This window comes from Oenanthe melanoleuca, chromosome 6 (assembly GCF_029582105.1).
Source record: "Oenanthe melanoleuca isolate GR-GAL-2019-014 chromosome 6, OMel1.0, whole genome shotgun sequence".
NCBI lineage: Eukaryota > Metazoa > Chordata > Aves > Passeriformes > Muscicapidae > Oenanthe > Oenanthe melanoleuca.
Window position 1 is genome coordinate 3,920,880 of NC_079340.1, and position 15,422 is coordinate 3,936,301.

The 15,422-nt window shown below is 42.8% G+C and overlaps 1 protein-coding gene across 5 annotated transcripts in view; it reads right to left on the bottom strand.

Moving 5' to 3' along the window:
- Positions 1 to 10,268: 10,268 nt before the first annotated feature.
- Positions 10,269 to 15,422, bottom strand: part of COL13A1 (collagen type XIII alpha 1 chain) — a 47,747-nt gene continuing 42,593 nt past the window's right edge. For all 5 annotated transcript variants that reach the window (XM_056495206.1, XM_056495209.1, XM_056495210.1 and 2 more), the window contains 3 exons: positions 15,167 to 15,253; positions 11,191 to 11,229; positions 10,269 to 10,680 (listed from right to left, as the gene is read on the bottom strand). In XM_056495206.1, coding sequence (XP_056351181.1) covers positions 10,678 to 10,680; positions 11,191 to 11,229; positions 15,167 to 15,253 — 129 coding nt within the window. In that variant the 3' untranslated portion in view covers positions 10,269 to 10,677. The remainder of the gene's footprint in view (positions 10,681 to 11,190; positions 11,230 to 15,166; positions 15,254 to 15,422) is intronic.

Below are 15,422 nucleotides of genomic sequence, written 5' to 3' on the forward strand. Positions count from 1 at the left end.
AGTAGAGCAGATCAGAGCAAGGCAACACAGGAACATTTACCAGGTGTGAATTGTTCTGGCCCTTGGAACCAGCTGCCTTTTAGAGCAGGTAAGAAACTTCTGGTCACAGTACCTGTATGTTCTGGCTGTTTAGGTGGAGTTGTTCAAAGAGCTGTGACTTATTTGTGCCATGCTGGAGTCAAGCAGACTTTCCCTGCTCAGCAGGAGCAGGGCCTGCCCTCTCTGGGTTGTGCACAGACCATCTGCCTGTTGCCTTGTGAGCGCAAATACAATCTGTTACTTTGTCAAAATAAACAACACATCTATCTGATCATTTCTAGCCTGCTGCCTGCCTGACTCCCCAGCTATGGGGAAGCAGCCTGTTTATGGCACTCGAGTTTTGGGGCAGAAGCTGCTATATCTCAAATGTTGCAATGAATATTTCATAGCTCCAGAACCCAGAGACAGGGCTTTGCTCTCACTCAGGCTGGCAGGAGTTCAGGGGTATCCTGGCAGGGCAGGAATGCCAAGTACTCCAAAAGCTTTGTTGTGTGTGTGTGTATACAATCCAGGGAACTTGATAAAATCAGTGTAAGCATTGCCCTGACATTAGGATTACCAAGTACAGTCAAAGCTGATGTGTGTCTATAGTATGGTCATAGAGAACAGTTGCAACAACCAAGTTCTGCAACTAATCTATATTTCTGTAATGAATTATTTTTCCCATTTTTAAATGCTTCCTCCACCTTTCATATTGCTTATGTGCTTGTTATGCCAGTAGATTGGGTACAATGAGCTAAAGAAGCCAGAAAAACTACATCCTAACTTTCTGGATAACTCTCTTTAATAGAACTTTCTTAAATTAGACCAATCCACATACTTCAGAATTTAAAGTCTCTGTGTGTGTTACATTCTGACATGTTTAAAGTAGGCTGATCAGCTGCAGTCACAGGTTAGCTACAGTGTGTAAGCAAGGGAAAAGGTCTTTCCTCCCCAAACACCAACTGATTCTAAAAGTTAAATGTAGCTTCTTAGCTTAACAAAATATCAAAGATGTCTTTTCATCCTCTAAAAGGAGCTTTTAATCCTTGTTACTTATCCTTAAATGTAGCTATGCTGACTGCACAGATCACTGTCTTCATTATTCCTTAGTAAGTAAAAATACTAATTGAATGATTTTTCCAATCTACATGACTTCTTTTTCTTGTCTAATAGAGATTTAAAAATACATCTTTCAGAATGAAGAAAAAAAGAATAAGGTAACAAACCCCAGAAAATAACATTGCTTTCAGCTGAGGAATACATTGTAGGATACCTCTCCCCAATTCAGAAAGAGTAGCCAGAGGGGGATAGGGAAAATTGTGGGAATCATGAGTATAGAATGGCTTCTCCAAAGAATTGAACAGGTCAGGACTGTTAGATCTGATTGATTATTCCTGTGCTAATAAGGATGTCTGTCCCTTTGCTGTTACACCCTCTGGTGTAGTTTGGAGCAGTAACACACATTTCCTTCCTCAAGCACATTGTCTCCCTGGCTGGGACCATTAAGCTCCAAGTTCTTTTCAGAGCAGCTTCACAGGTAAGGACAGCACAGCACTGCTTGTTTGTCTGCTTTCATAATTGTTCCTGAGTTTGATTTAAAACATGACAGTTTACCTCATTAGCTGTTTTTTTCCTGCAAACTGCAGAGCCCTAAAGGAAAAAAAAAAAATCTTAACTGTGTCCTATAAATAAATGAAAATGCTTTCAAACAGGCCAACCTTTGGGTCTGACATTTGTCTGAGGCAGGACAGAGCAAGCCTCCAGAACATTTCTTTATTGTGCAAGTGCAAGATTTCACTACTCTCCCAGGGTAGAGCAATACATATCCAGGAGCCATCACTTTATAAAGCAAGAGTGACCTCGAAGCCTTAAGGAATGATAAAAGCCAAAGTTTTAAACACATACTCCATCCCAAGTTTGATCATCAAAACATGTTTGTTTTCCTGCCTAGCTTTATGCATCAGTCACTGTTAAACATCCAGATCCTTGAGGATTTTGCCTCACACTCCAAGCTTGCAGTATGTACCCAGAGGAGGTCTGGAGTGAAGCAGACTTTTGCTGTCTGGCCACTCAGAGCTAATGGATTTTGGTTTTGGTTGGTTTTTTGTTTCTTTTTTCCCATCACATCAGTTTCATTCCAAGGAACCTCCACTGCACTGGTGATTGGGCTCACACACAAACACACCCAGGAGAGGGGTGGGAAAGGGCTGTACTCCTGAGCTGAGGGAAGGCAGAGATGTTCCCATTGTTTCTCTCAGTTTCAAGGAAAGACAGCACACAAAGCTGATAATTACAATAATTTTACCATGGGCATAACTGGACAGAGTCTGTCTGTCCCCTCTTTGCCCTTGCTCTCTCAGTTCCACAGTTAGTGTGGGTTTGTGACTTATGGTTGATTAATTCCTGTTGTAAGAGCAAGCTGCTGTTCATGCCATGGGAGGTTTCAGGTGCCTTTCTCCCATGCACATTCCTCAGTGTCCAGTGCTAGGGCTCAGCAGATGTTGCTGCCTTTCCCTTAGGTAGGACTCTCTCCTCTCTCCAGCCATCTAAGTTTATAGTGATAACAGTCTTTTTGAGGTTTCTCTCCTAAATCCATTGAGGTTTCCCACCAGTTCCACAGTTAATGGGCCTGACTGGCAAACAGCAGATGGCGTGGTTGCCTCAGCCTAGGAACCTAAAACCCACCCCCAAAGGGGAAGTGAATTCACCTGTAAGTGAATTTATGGGCTATGATTTGCATGTGGTGTCATTTACAAAAGACACAAACTATGTGTAGGTAAACAGGCATTTTTATAAAAGGAGAAGGAAGTATGTACATCGTAGAGAACAAATGCAGACTGTACTGGAATAGGTATCTATGTATGTATTTAATTTATATATTAAAATAGAAACATCACTAAAACATTGACACAAAGGAGTAAAGTTTCAACACAAGGCACAGGGAATTCATCAGACTCCTCTTGGAAAATAATGGGGTGACACTTTAAATATGTCATGTTTACCATTACAATCACCCCCCAGCCAGAGATATTTTTCATAACCTCCTGCCTGGATTTTTATTTTAGTTATCCAAAGACCCATTCCCCAAACAAACTTCCTCCTAAAATCTCACATATTTGTTCTCCTAATGTAGATAATTAATGTAAATACCTTACTAAGCTAAGGTATTTAAAATAGTAATATACTGCTCTGCATAGCGTTTTTATCACAATATAAACCAGCACCTTTCTGATAATATCAGTTTATTTATTTGGTAAATGAATACTTGGTGATTAAATATAAATCTCCTGGCTTTTACAAGAAGACAGAAATGCTTTGAAGATGCTGTATTAAAGCAACACTTTTTCAAAGCTCAGCTTTATTTACTACTGAGGAGTAGATTCAGGGGGTTCTTTAAGCATCTCTGGTTTCCAGGACAGGGATGGTTTCATTGAAATCATTGGATTAATTAATGGACTCAGGAAATGTGTAACTGCAACTCAGCTTTTGTTCTGACATAGAATTTCCTAAGCTATTTTTCACTCATACAGATGGAAATCATTTACCTGAATCCCTTGTACATGTTGAGTGTTTAGTCCTTTAGTGTCTTTTTAATCCTATATCACACTGAGAAAAGATTTGCTCAAAAACTTAATAGCGGAAAAAATATTTATAAAGAAACACCAAATAATTACAATATTTCAATTCTCAATCATTGTAACACCTTATGGCACAGCTGTCTCTGCTTTTGTAAAATATTGCTAGGAATGGTCAACATGGAATTCCAAATTCCCAGGATTCAAAACCAAACAAATCAGCACTATCTTATTCACAAGAAAATAGTGAAAAACAAAAGTCAAATGCTCATTTTGGCTGAAGAAGCTCCTACTGAGGTTGAAAAGCTTGTGGGAAAGAGCAGCCCTTTTTTCTCTTCATTCTAGCAATTAGTTAGTGTGGAATTTTGTGGAAGTCCAGAAAATTCCAAATAGCTAAACTATGTCAAAAGGAGTTGAAATAATGACTTAGAAACAGCACAATGACAGTAAAAATTACTGGTAACACAAAAGTATACACAGCACATACATGAATCAATGCCAAATAACATTGGATATTCGATATACAGGCTGAAAAGCTCAATGTAAAAAAAAAAAAGTGTACAAAATGTATTCAGATTTAAACATCTCAATCAATCAGTGTCTGTAATAGAAACATAGAAACAATGCCCTGTCAAGGTCTACTCACAATTCATCACTTTATTACAGCTACAATAAATATTCTACGTCCTATACCACCAGAGGGGAAAAACCTCTCTTGTAAAACACAAGGAAATCAGATATGTAAGGGCAAGAGTTGCTTCAGAAATCATTCTCCTGCAGTCATCAGTGTTTGTCTTGTGTTGGTTGAGGAGCAGATCTTAGAAAGTGTCCAAGTTAAAAAGTGTTATTACCAAAGAATTTGGTGTCCAAGTGACACAAAGATGAGAAACAGAAGCAGTGCCAGTGACACAAGCACTCCAGCTGTGGGAAAGGCCATCAGGGAGGTGTTTCCTGTTGCTCTGAGGACTCTGAATGCCAAGGGGGATCAATGTGCCTTTTTGGAGGAGCTAAGTCACCTGGATGGGGGACAGCCACCCACCTCCAAGCCAGAGCATCGAGAAAAACCCCTTCCCACAGCATCCACTGGTGATGGAAGTGTGGAGAGCCTGTGACATCTGCAGGCTGTGCCCTAAATCAGGAACTCCCTCCCATTGATGCCCTGCTCAACATCTGGAGCTCATTCTGCATCACTGAAGCCATGAGAATGGGCTGGGCTCAGGCTGTTCCTCCCAAATAATCTCAGCCCTTTTGGGGTGTGGGTGAACACAGCAATGACTGCTCAGCCTCAGTTTCCCCACGCTGAACTGTAATGGTGAGTGAGAACAAGGAAGAGCAGAGTGAAGGGAGTGGGAATGGGACAGGTCATGAATGAGTGCTGAGGGACCAGGCCTAGAGAAGGAGTCTGCTTATGGTGGTCTGCACAGTCTTGCTGCCAAGTGTTTCCTTTTCACCAACACCACACAGAAAAGGCTGTGGAATTTAAGGAACTAACATTTTTCCTTTGGAAGGCTCAAAAAAAAGGGTGAAACTGCTCAGTCTGTGGCACTGCTGGTAGGGTGCATCATCAGGGTAAAAGCAAATCTTTGCAGGAGAGCAAAAGGGATGATTTGCTGAAGCAACATTTTTGCAACATGACTGTGAAAAAACAATGGAATTATCACAAAATGGAATTTCACACTCCCAGCAAACCCCCACCGGAGACAAGAGACTGACAAACAGCATATCATGGAAAGCAAAAGTGTAAGCTGCACTCCACAATCAGTCCTCTTGTACCTGCCATTAGTATCTAACTTACTAAGCTTCGAAACAGCAGTTCAACAAACTCTTGTTTCACAGGAAAAACAAAAGTTTAGCAGGTTTTTCTTGAAAAAAAAAAAAAAATCTGCAATATTCTAACTCCATTTATAAAACAACAAACAAAATCATACAAAAGCTACAAAACTGCACTGCCCTTGCTGCCTTTTAAACAGTAAAAGCTTTACAGTCAATTCTAAAATAAATCACAAACATCTACAATCCTAATTCATGTTTTGTCACAATGCTCTCATCAGACCAAAACATTTACCAAAGCAGGCCTACAAGGAGGGAGGAAGGACAGCAGGAAGGGTAGGTAATAACAGTGAGTGGAAAATGATCAAAACGTGACCAACAGAGATTTTCTGAAAAAGCAGAAAAGCAAGCAGTTACTTTGTCTGGAAGATATAGGGACAAAAGGAAGGGAAGAAAAGAAAAAACCCCAAGTGTAAAAGAAAGGGAGACCTTCATCCAGCAAAGCATTTGCACGTAGGCTCAGGGTAAAGCACAGCCTAAAGCTAAGCTTGAACCTGTGCGTGCTGCTGGATTCAGAGGAGAGAAAATAATAGCAACAGACAGTAATACTTGAGCAGGTACCCTCCAAGAACTTGCCATCTTCAAATAAATGTCTTTCTAGTTTAATTTTTCAGCTCTTTCTAGCCAAGCCTGTGATTTCAGGCAGCAGAACGTTGCTGAAGAGGACACAGCGACTCTTGCCAGACTTTGGAACAGACCCCTAAGGTGGGAAGAGACCATTTCCAATCGGCTGGTCCCTGACATAGCCCTTTTGATCTTTGCAAATGTAAATGAAGCATTGTGAAGGGAGCATCTAGTCTGGGAGAGGTCACTGGCACCTGGTCCCTAGGTGTGGCATTTGGGGATATGTTTATCCCCACTAAAAACGGGTTTGCCCATAGAAAGCACCTTTTCACTACTGAACCTGGGGAGAAAAAGCACGACAGGAGTGTCCTTAGGACATTTTGGGTGAGGAACTTTTACACACGTATTCCAAAAGCCCATTGAGAAAATACCTACAAGAAAACAGAATAGAGCAAACAAATTGCCCCCAAAAATCATTAACAAAAAAGTAAAAGTAACATTATCAAACTATATATATAATGGTTTTCATTAAAAAAGAAGGAAAAATGCACAACTACCGCCTGCAGTTCTGGTCAGGTTCTCCCTCCGCCCACCCCAAAAAAGTAAAAATAATTTTTAAAAAAGCAAATAAATTAATCTTTCCACCAGCCTGGTTCCCAACTGAAACAATTTCTTCCCTCACTACTGTATTTCCTGAACATGTCAGTTAGAAACCTCAAGAAAAATAAAACTGCAATTCTTCAGATGAACCTGAAAGTAGGACATTTCCCCCAGGATTTGCAAACCTGGATTTATTTTAACAGTAGTTTTTCTGTGGATTGGAGAGAGGAGATGGATGTCAGGTACAGGTGTCCTCATCAGAAGATCAGAATGATTCCACCTGTGCTGACAAAGAGTGCTTGAATCTGGGATTGCTCTGGGTTAATGGCATCCCTTTGAGCTTGAAATCAGCACTTTCTCCCCAGCTGTAATGTGACTTGCTTAGCACTTTGATCTGTCTAATGACTGAGATAATATCATTCATTAGCTCTAATAACAATGGCCCTGGCTCACCAAAGTGTTTCAACATGCAAATGGAATCATTTAGGCCAGCGGGAATCACTCCCTCGAAGTTAAATATGTGGTTTACGCACTCAGGGAAGTAGAGATGTTTTGTCGTGTTCAAAAGATAGGTACTTATTTTAAATTTAGGGTTTTTTAAAAAAACAATTGCAAGAGCTATGGTGGAAAGACTTGAGCTTACATGTTAACCTCCAGCAGTGGGGGCTGAGTATAGGATGCCAGGTTTGCATGGCAGCTGGTAGGAAGTATTCAGCATTGTATATTCTGCCCTTCAGGCAGCTGGGAAACGTCCTCTGAACCCCTCAGCACTTTGCCAAATCTCTACTTCCCTTTAATGAACGTATTTAAACATGCAGCAGTGGAATTGAACCTTTGTGATCCTTTTTTTCCCATCTGGACATACATCTGTGGAGATGCACCCACAAAAGGGCCTTAATGGGCCAGCAGAAAACATTCCTGGAGGGCTCCAGACAAAGTACATCCAGAGGCTGCAGTGGAGACCAAAGCACAAGTACAGGAAGCAAAGGAATTAGTCAGTGAAACCAGACTTTTTCCATATTTTCCTCTTTGACAACATATTTCATGCCTTCAGAATCCAGTATGGTTTAAAAAAACCCAAACAAACCAATGTCATTTCCTTATAATTAAACGGGAGAAGAAAGTTTGTGATGAAAAGGTTAAAGATGGAATCATCAATGATACAAGTGGAAATTTGTCACCTGGTAACCAGAAATGGTAGCAAAAAGTGTTATCACATCCTCTCTGAGCAGCACTCTGAACTGAACACGGGGGTTTCTCTGCTTTTCTAAAGAGAATTGTTCAAGAAGGGTTTCTTTCTTGGATCAAAGGGTCCCCTCCCAGAAATATTGTCTATGTCTTGCACTCATTTATGTAGCTGCTGCTGGAAAATGAGCCTAATTCTTCATCTGAAGAGTCCGACCACAATAGTAGAATGAAGTGAAAATGACCAAAGAAAAAAAGAATATAAATGGTGCCATTCTCAACCCCTGCCACTGGCCTCTGGGAGAAAACAGAAAGCAAAGCAGAAAACGCTGGCACGCCGAGCTCCCGCAGCCCCAGCATCTGGGCACACATTCCTGGTGCACTGCTGAGAAACTCTTCCCAAGCTTCAGCGAGGGAGCTTGCAAAACATCTCCAGCAAATCTTCGGGAAGGTCCTCCTCCTCCTTTCACTCTGCTGCCATTTCCCAAGCTTCTCCACCCTCAGACTCACTTTCTGGCTATCAGCCAAGGAGTTTGACCCTTGAAGTGGCAGACAAAAGGTTTCACGTGAAAACGGACAGGCAGAATTGACAGGAATTCACAGCAACAGCAGCCTGGTTACAGGTTTTAGCAGGGACAGAGCCTGAAACTAAATTGCCACACTCAGGGTGGTACAAACCCAGCTGCCCCACTTGGGTTTCTTTTGACATGCAAGGAGCTTAGGTTTGGGAAGAGCAACAGGTCAGTGTGGTATTTAAACCCCAGTGGCTGATGAGATTGTATCAGTGTTGGGGCTGTAGAGCAGCAATCCAAAACTGTTATCTGGTACTTCAATTAAAATCCCAGACTATAATCTGCCGCAGCCCCAGGGAACATTTGTCACCATTTTTCCAACCTGTAAATGAGTAGGTACCCTATGCATTTTCCCAGTAGTAGGTAAGACTTTGCTAACCCAAGTCAGGTACTTTCAAGAGTTCTGGCAATTTCACTTCAAGGTCCCTTACACTTTTCGGGAGCTGTGTCAGGACAAGGTAACAGATGTGCACTGACCCTGCTCTTGGATCAGATAAAACCAACCAACAACAATCCCATGCAGTGCAATCACAAAAACCGTGCTACACAGACCAAAGGGGGCAGGAAGCATTGGCAGGGTCTCCTACGGATCTCTATGTTTTTAAGGATTAAGTACAGCCAGGACATTTAGAAGGGACTGAAGCATTCAGACATTCTACCTTGCAGTTGAATGTGTCAAGATCAGAGCAGGAACCCACTGCTACTACTGCAACCTTCCAAACCCAAAGCACGAGGAGTACACCTGGCTGGGTCTTTAGTAACTGCTTTAACAGGTGTGCAATTAAAACACAATTGGAACATTAGCTGTTCCAATTAGCTCAGCTTCACAGCTGCAAAGCCTTTTAACAGGGAGCTGGGGCTTAATGTTAACAACATCTATTACTGAGAAAACCAGTGAGAATCCCTCAGTGCTCTGTGGTTCATTTTCTTTCTGTGCTGTTTCAGCTCCAGTACACCAAGCATCTCATGAAAACATCATGCATGGAAGCGTTTCATCCCAAGGACAATGTTGGCACGAGAACAAATGGTTGTAAATACCATTAATTAGTTTAGGTTGAAAGTTGCAAGAAGTTTCCTAACTGCGAGGGCACTGGAGTCGGAACAGCCTGCAGGGTGGGGAGGGATAGGACACAGGACAGTGGAAACCTCTCTGGTTTTTAGATGAAGTTGAATAAATTTCTGAAAGGGCGAGGTGGCAGATGGATTGCAGCAGCCAGAGTTCCTTGGGCATTCCCCAGCAGGCCTCTCCCTGGGTATAAGGGAACTACATCCCTTACTCTGTCATTTGATTATGATGATGCTAAAAGGCTGCGTGGAACCATCTGGAAAAATAATTAATAATTATTTTAATAATTATTATTAATTAATGATTTGTGAACAGGTGAATAGTTGAGTATAGGGAGGATCTTGGTGGTGACCCCTTCCACTGGCACAGCTGCAGCCAGTAGCAGCAAAGTAGTTTCCACTTTTCTCTCATTTTCTAAGGAAAGCACACTGTTACATTCACTTTAGTCTGGTAGTGTTTTTCCTCTCTGGGTAGTTTCGACTTGAGACATCAACAAAGGTAGGTCAGGAAGGATAATTAAGATGTGCATATGCAAATGATAATTACACACTCTGCAAATTTGCATGCGACCTTTGGTTAACATTTTTAAAAGCCACGTGGATTGATTTCACAAACGCACATTTGTTAGGATATCAAGGTATGCTGGGTTATGCTTAATTTTAAATAAGGCTTTAATTAAGCTACTTGAAGGCCGACAATTTAAAAAGGGATTAGAATTTCTTGCCAACCAGGGATCGTTTTCATGGGGGTTATTCCAGGTCATGGAAGGGTAATTCTAAATCATGGTGTCTCTACATTCCCAGTGCATGGGGACTACTATGAGGTTTTTCAGCAACACTTTAATTCATCACAACAGAAGTGTTAATATTTCACTTTAATAAAAAATACATAATATTTTGAAATATTCTTGAATGATCCAGCTTGAAAAATGAAAATGACCTTTGAATCTATACAGGGCAGTTCCTTTGGGCACTTTTAATGCAATAATTTATTAAGTTCCTATATTCATCATGTGTGCACAAATACCATGTAAATATTACAGCTGTACTCCATGACAAAACAAGCATAATGCAGACATAGAATCATACTGAGAACTGACAAATGGGAAAAAAGGGAGATCTAGTATTTTCTGTACAAAAAAAATATGCCACTTTCTGATAATTTGTAAAAATGCATAACTTTTGGCATTTCAGAGAAGAACACCGTATAAAAATAAATATTCTATGTACAGTAACACACACAGGTCAGTCCAGGGTTAGAATCATCACTGCAAAAGAAAACATAAACACGTGTTAGTGACAGCCCACAGAGAAAAGACCACACCATGGGGGGAAGGACACTGCTAGGGAAACCAGCTCTGGGCTCTCCAGGAGGAAAGAAACGCTGATGGATCTCAGCAGGGACCATTTCCACCTCTCCAGGTGGCAAAGTGAGGCGGGAGATCCATCCCGGGCTGACTCTGCCTGAGCACTTGGCATTAACACCCACAGCGGGCGGGGAATCCAGGGAAATCCAGGTGGAAATCTCATCTTTGTGGAGGGAGCAGAGCACTCTGGGGCCAGGCAGCTCCAAGGCCACAGATACAGCTCTCTCCTTTGTAGCCCACAGAGCTGCACTGTGATATACAAATAAGGAGGAGTTTTGCTTGCCACTTTTCTGGCATACAGTCCTGCAAATCGCAGCCATGCATCTCTTCTTAGCCAAATTAATGGAAAAACATTATTAGGACCTGTGGCACTGCCAATTCAGCACAGCAACATTTCCAAGAGTACTTTACCTTATTCCAGCAGCCTTGAACTGGAAGGCCATCTTCCCCCTGTGAAAAAGATGGATGAAACAGCAGTTTAGGACTCAGAAAGTAGTAGAGAGATGGCAAATGGAAGGCATGGGTTAACTGCTACTGCAACAAACAGTTTGAACCAGGGCTGGAGGAATAGTCTGAGATATTCCTCGCCCTTTGGATGACCCAGACTTCCGGCTGGCAGAACCAGTGCAGCCTGAAGCAGGGGCTGGGGCGAAGAGGGGAAATGCCTGCAGGCTGTGAAAGGGACTTAAGTACCTGAGAACCACTCTCCCCTAAGGAAGGAGTCTATCCAGGCTTCCTTGAAGGAAGAAGAGAAGGAACACAGGAGGTCCAGCTCAGCCAGATAAGCACTGGCAGGGGCTGGCAGTGGAAAGTGAGGTGGCTGCTCTGTATCCTCAGGCTTGGCTCTGTAACACTGAGCTTGAAAGCCAATCCCAGAGTCAGCACTAACCTCAGACCCTGAGGAGGGTCTGGAATAAAATCTCCATTTCCTTTCTGCCCTGTCTGTTAAAAGGTTTGTGTTGTCATGTGAGAGACTGTCCAGGAGATCCTCCTCTAGGGAAATTAGGAAGGCAAGCAGCAAACAGCCCCTCTGCTGGTTCAGGATATCTCAGCTGACTCCCTAAAAAGGGATTTTGGCTTTCATAACATCAGTGGGATTTCTGTGAAAATCCCCTGGCACTTTTTGCTATCGTGATGTCTTGGGCTCCATGGGTGGAAAATGCTTTTGGAAATTACTGCCATTCATTTCAACCCTGTGAAGCCCTCTTTGATGGGCTAGATATGACACCAGGGCTAAGGTGCTCTGGAGCAGTAGATAAAGTCAGGTGTGAGGAAATACATCTCTGACACGAGAATCAAATTATTGTGTTATGTGCATGTGGCAGATTCATGGTCTATCACCATTCCCCAGGAAACCCCAAAAAAATACAAACAGAAAAGCAAATGCACAGCAATATCTTGAGAAATGAACTGTTTACTGGAGATGCATTTCCAGGGAGCTGATTAACTGTACATAACATAATATTATAACAATATTGCTTTTCAAATGCATTTTTTGGACTTTGGTCTCCTAGTGCTGTTTCCTCCCCTTCCCCAACTATGTGGAAATACGGAATTCCAAGTCATTGCCAGGGTAAATTGTGGTATTCCCATTGGTACACTGGTGGTGATAGGAATGAGTGGTACAGTGCATGGCAGGAGGACATGGGAAGTTAGGTGTATGATGGAATGGGAGGCCAGGGAGTCACAGCTCAGGGATCAAAGGAAGACCAGGGTCACAAGGAAGTGTTTGTTGCGGGCCCATGTGGCGAGAACGGAAACATGACATGCTTATTAGTACCAAGGATCTCCTACCACATATCTCAGATGTGCAAAGAGTTAGTTCACAGCCTCCAGAAGCTGCACACATGGATGTGTCAGCTGGATGCTAAGCTTTTAACCTAGCTGGATCAAAAAACATGCTTATTCACGTCCCCAGGCTAGCTTGCATGCCAGAACACAGTGTATATAAAAAATAACAGCGTCCATATTTCATCAGATTTTCTGGCAAGTTTCCCTTCAGGAAAATAGGTATGAAAAGAAGTGAGTTCTAATATGGCCATGTGGGGTGAATCCTCACTGGGAGCAGTGACAAAACCAGAAAGGTCATCTGCCAGGGCACTGGTGGAATCCTTGCACCTTACTCAGCCAGAAGAAGGTTTCTTACTCTACAGAAACCTGGGAATGATCACTGGGGGACAAAACACATGGCTCTGTGGTCTTCCTCCTTTGTGCACTGTTCTGGGCAGGTACGGTTTCACCTGTGGGACTGGAAGGAGTTTCTACTACCCAGAATTTACAGAGCAGCAACTGAGACTTCCCAGTGGTCACTGCCCCCAAAGAGGCAGTGGCAGCACCCAAAGGAGGGAAGAGTAGAAGGAAAATTATGTTAGCTCTTCACAAAGCTCAAATAACATTTGGCTTTTTTTTTTCCCTCAAGAAGCTAGGAAACCCTTTCAAACTAAATATGGCTTTTTGCTTTGGGATACATAACAATATCCCATCCCTTGTAGATGGCATCAAACATCCTTAAGTGAGCATAAAGCTTGGAAGGACTCAAGCAAACCTTGACAGGGCTGGATAGGCAGGGGGGTACAAGTTTATTTACAGAGATGTTGAGACTGTCCCAGGGAGCAAAAATGTCACTGAATGCTGCATCTCCAGAGAACTCAGAGAAAATGAATACATTGGTGGCCTTTATTGGGATACTAAGAAATCAGCTGGGGTTAAATGTTTCTGAATACTTTTGTCCTACAACATTTAGGCTAGATCAGCCACTAACACAATAATCACTTTATCACTTACGTAAGATGGATACTGGGAAACAGGCAATTCTAAATTCAAGTTTTTTGGGTGCTATGGGTACAATCTGGACTTTTGAGGAGAGTCATAAGTAGGAATTATCCAGCAGGGAGGTTAAATGTCCCCCATTAATGTGTTTCACATGGGCTTACTAATGGGATAACTATTATTTTCAGTCATCTTCATGTATGGGGTGACTGAGGTCATATGGAACCATGTCAGGCTGTGCTCAACACACACAAGCACTTAAAAATAGAGTTAATGAAGGACACAAGCACTGCAGCTCCTTGTGAGGAAGCCAAGCCAGTGCAGAGCTGGGTCTGCATACATTGGTTTGCTGGAAACTGTCAAAGTGAAGGCAAAGGAAGAAGTGAAGCAGCTGTAAATAAAACCACATTCCAACTCTATTTTTTCTCATGCCACAAAGTGCTGCTGACAGCAGTTGGGAATCAGAGCAAAGGGGAGGGCCTGGTTCTGACAGCAGCAATGAGAAAAAGGGACTAGAGACAGGTAAGGGAGGAACTGCTGGGTGTCTCTAGGGGGGATCAGCAAACAGCACCAAAAGCCAAGAAGCAAAGAGCATGCAGGAAAGGGAAGGTACACCATACCAATGGGCATGGGGCATCCAGGCCGTCCAGGCCAGGTAACCCCGGCTCACCCTTCTCGCCTTTAAAACCTCGGAGACCCTGTTCATGAAACCAACCACTACGGTTATTTCAGTCAGCATGTCTGGGAGCAGAGGAGAGGCCCTGCTGGGACTGCCACAGGGCACTCAGCTGCACACCCAGCACAGACCCTGCCTGCACCCTGGGCTGTGCCTGCAGCAGCAGCACTTTCCTTTTTCTGCTTTTCTCTCATCTACAAGACGCTTCTCTGAGTTCAAGCTCAGAGGATGGGAACCGAGTTTCCTTCATTCCATCATCCATTCCTCCAACCCTCACTAAGAAACCCAGCAGCTGGATTTCTAAAAGCATGATCCCCAAGTACTCCTGGAATTTGTGGCACTGCTAGCAGATTTTTGGCAGCGTTTGCTGCAGCATATGAATTTAGATAAAAATTGACACATATTCCTGTATTTATTCATTTGCCTAGACTTATAGCCAATCTGTTCTGACAGAAACACATCTCACTTAGGATAACTGAGACTTGTTTTCCCTCTGGGTAGTGCAGCTCAAGTGCCCTGTGTGCTCTCAGGCCATCCCATCAGCTGGCTGTTATTCCAAGGCAAGGAAACCAGCATTCCAGTTTTGCTGTCACGTGGATTTGATCCCATCAAGCATCTCCAGAGAAGAGCAGTAACCAGCAGCAAAGGAGACAGGGCTCTATCCACAGTGGAGAAAGCCCTGAGCTCCCAGCACATGGGACACCCCATGTACCCAAACCTTGGTGAGGTCTGGAAGAGGAAGGAACATAACCATGGTCACTCAGCAGCCTGATCTCTCAGAGGATCAGCTGGTCCCACAGCTCTGCCCAGGCCATGGTGGGAACCCAGCTGGGCCTTATCCAAATGTTGTACTTTTGCAAGACCATTATTTATGTTATGGTTTCCTTCTGTCTTCCCCATCAACACATCTTAAAACAATACATTTGATGAAACAGGACATACCAACGGACAGGGTGCATCTAATCCAGGTGCTCCTTGGTCTCCCTTATCCCCTTTAGACCCTCTAGAGCCTTTCTTGCCCCTCTCCCCCTGTAAATAATAGTTTAGTCCAAGAAAAAAAGAATACACAAAAGCTTTAGGATCATCCATTTCAAACAAATGTCAGCGATAGTTTAAAAAAGGATAAACATTTAGGAAACATTCTAAAATAAATCTCCCTTTGAAATGCTAAGTGAAGATCAACATATGGAGCTGCTGA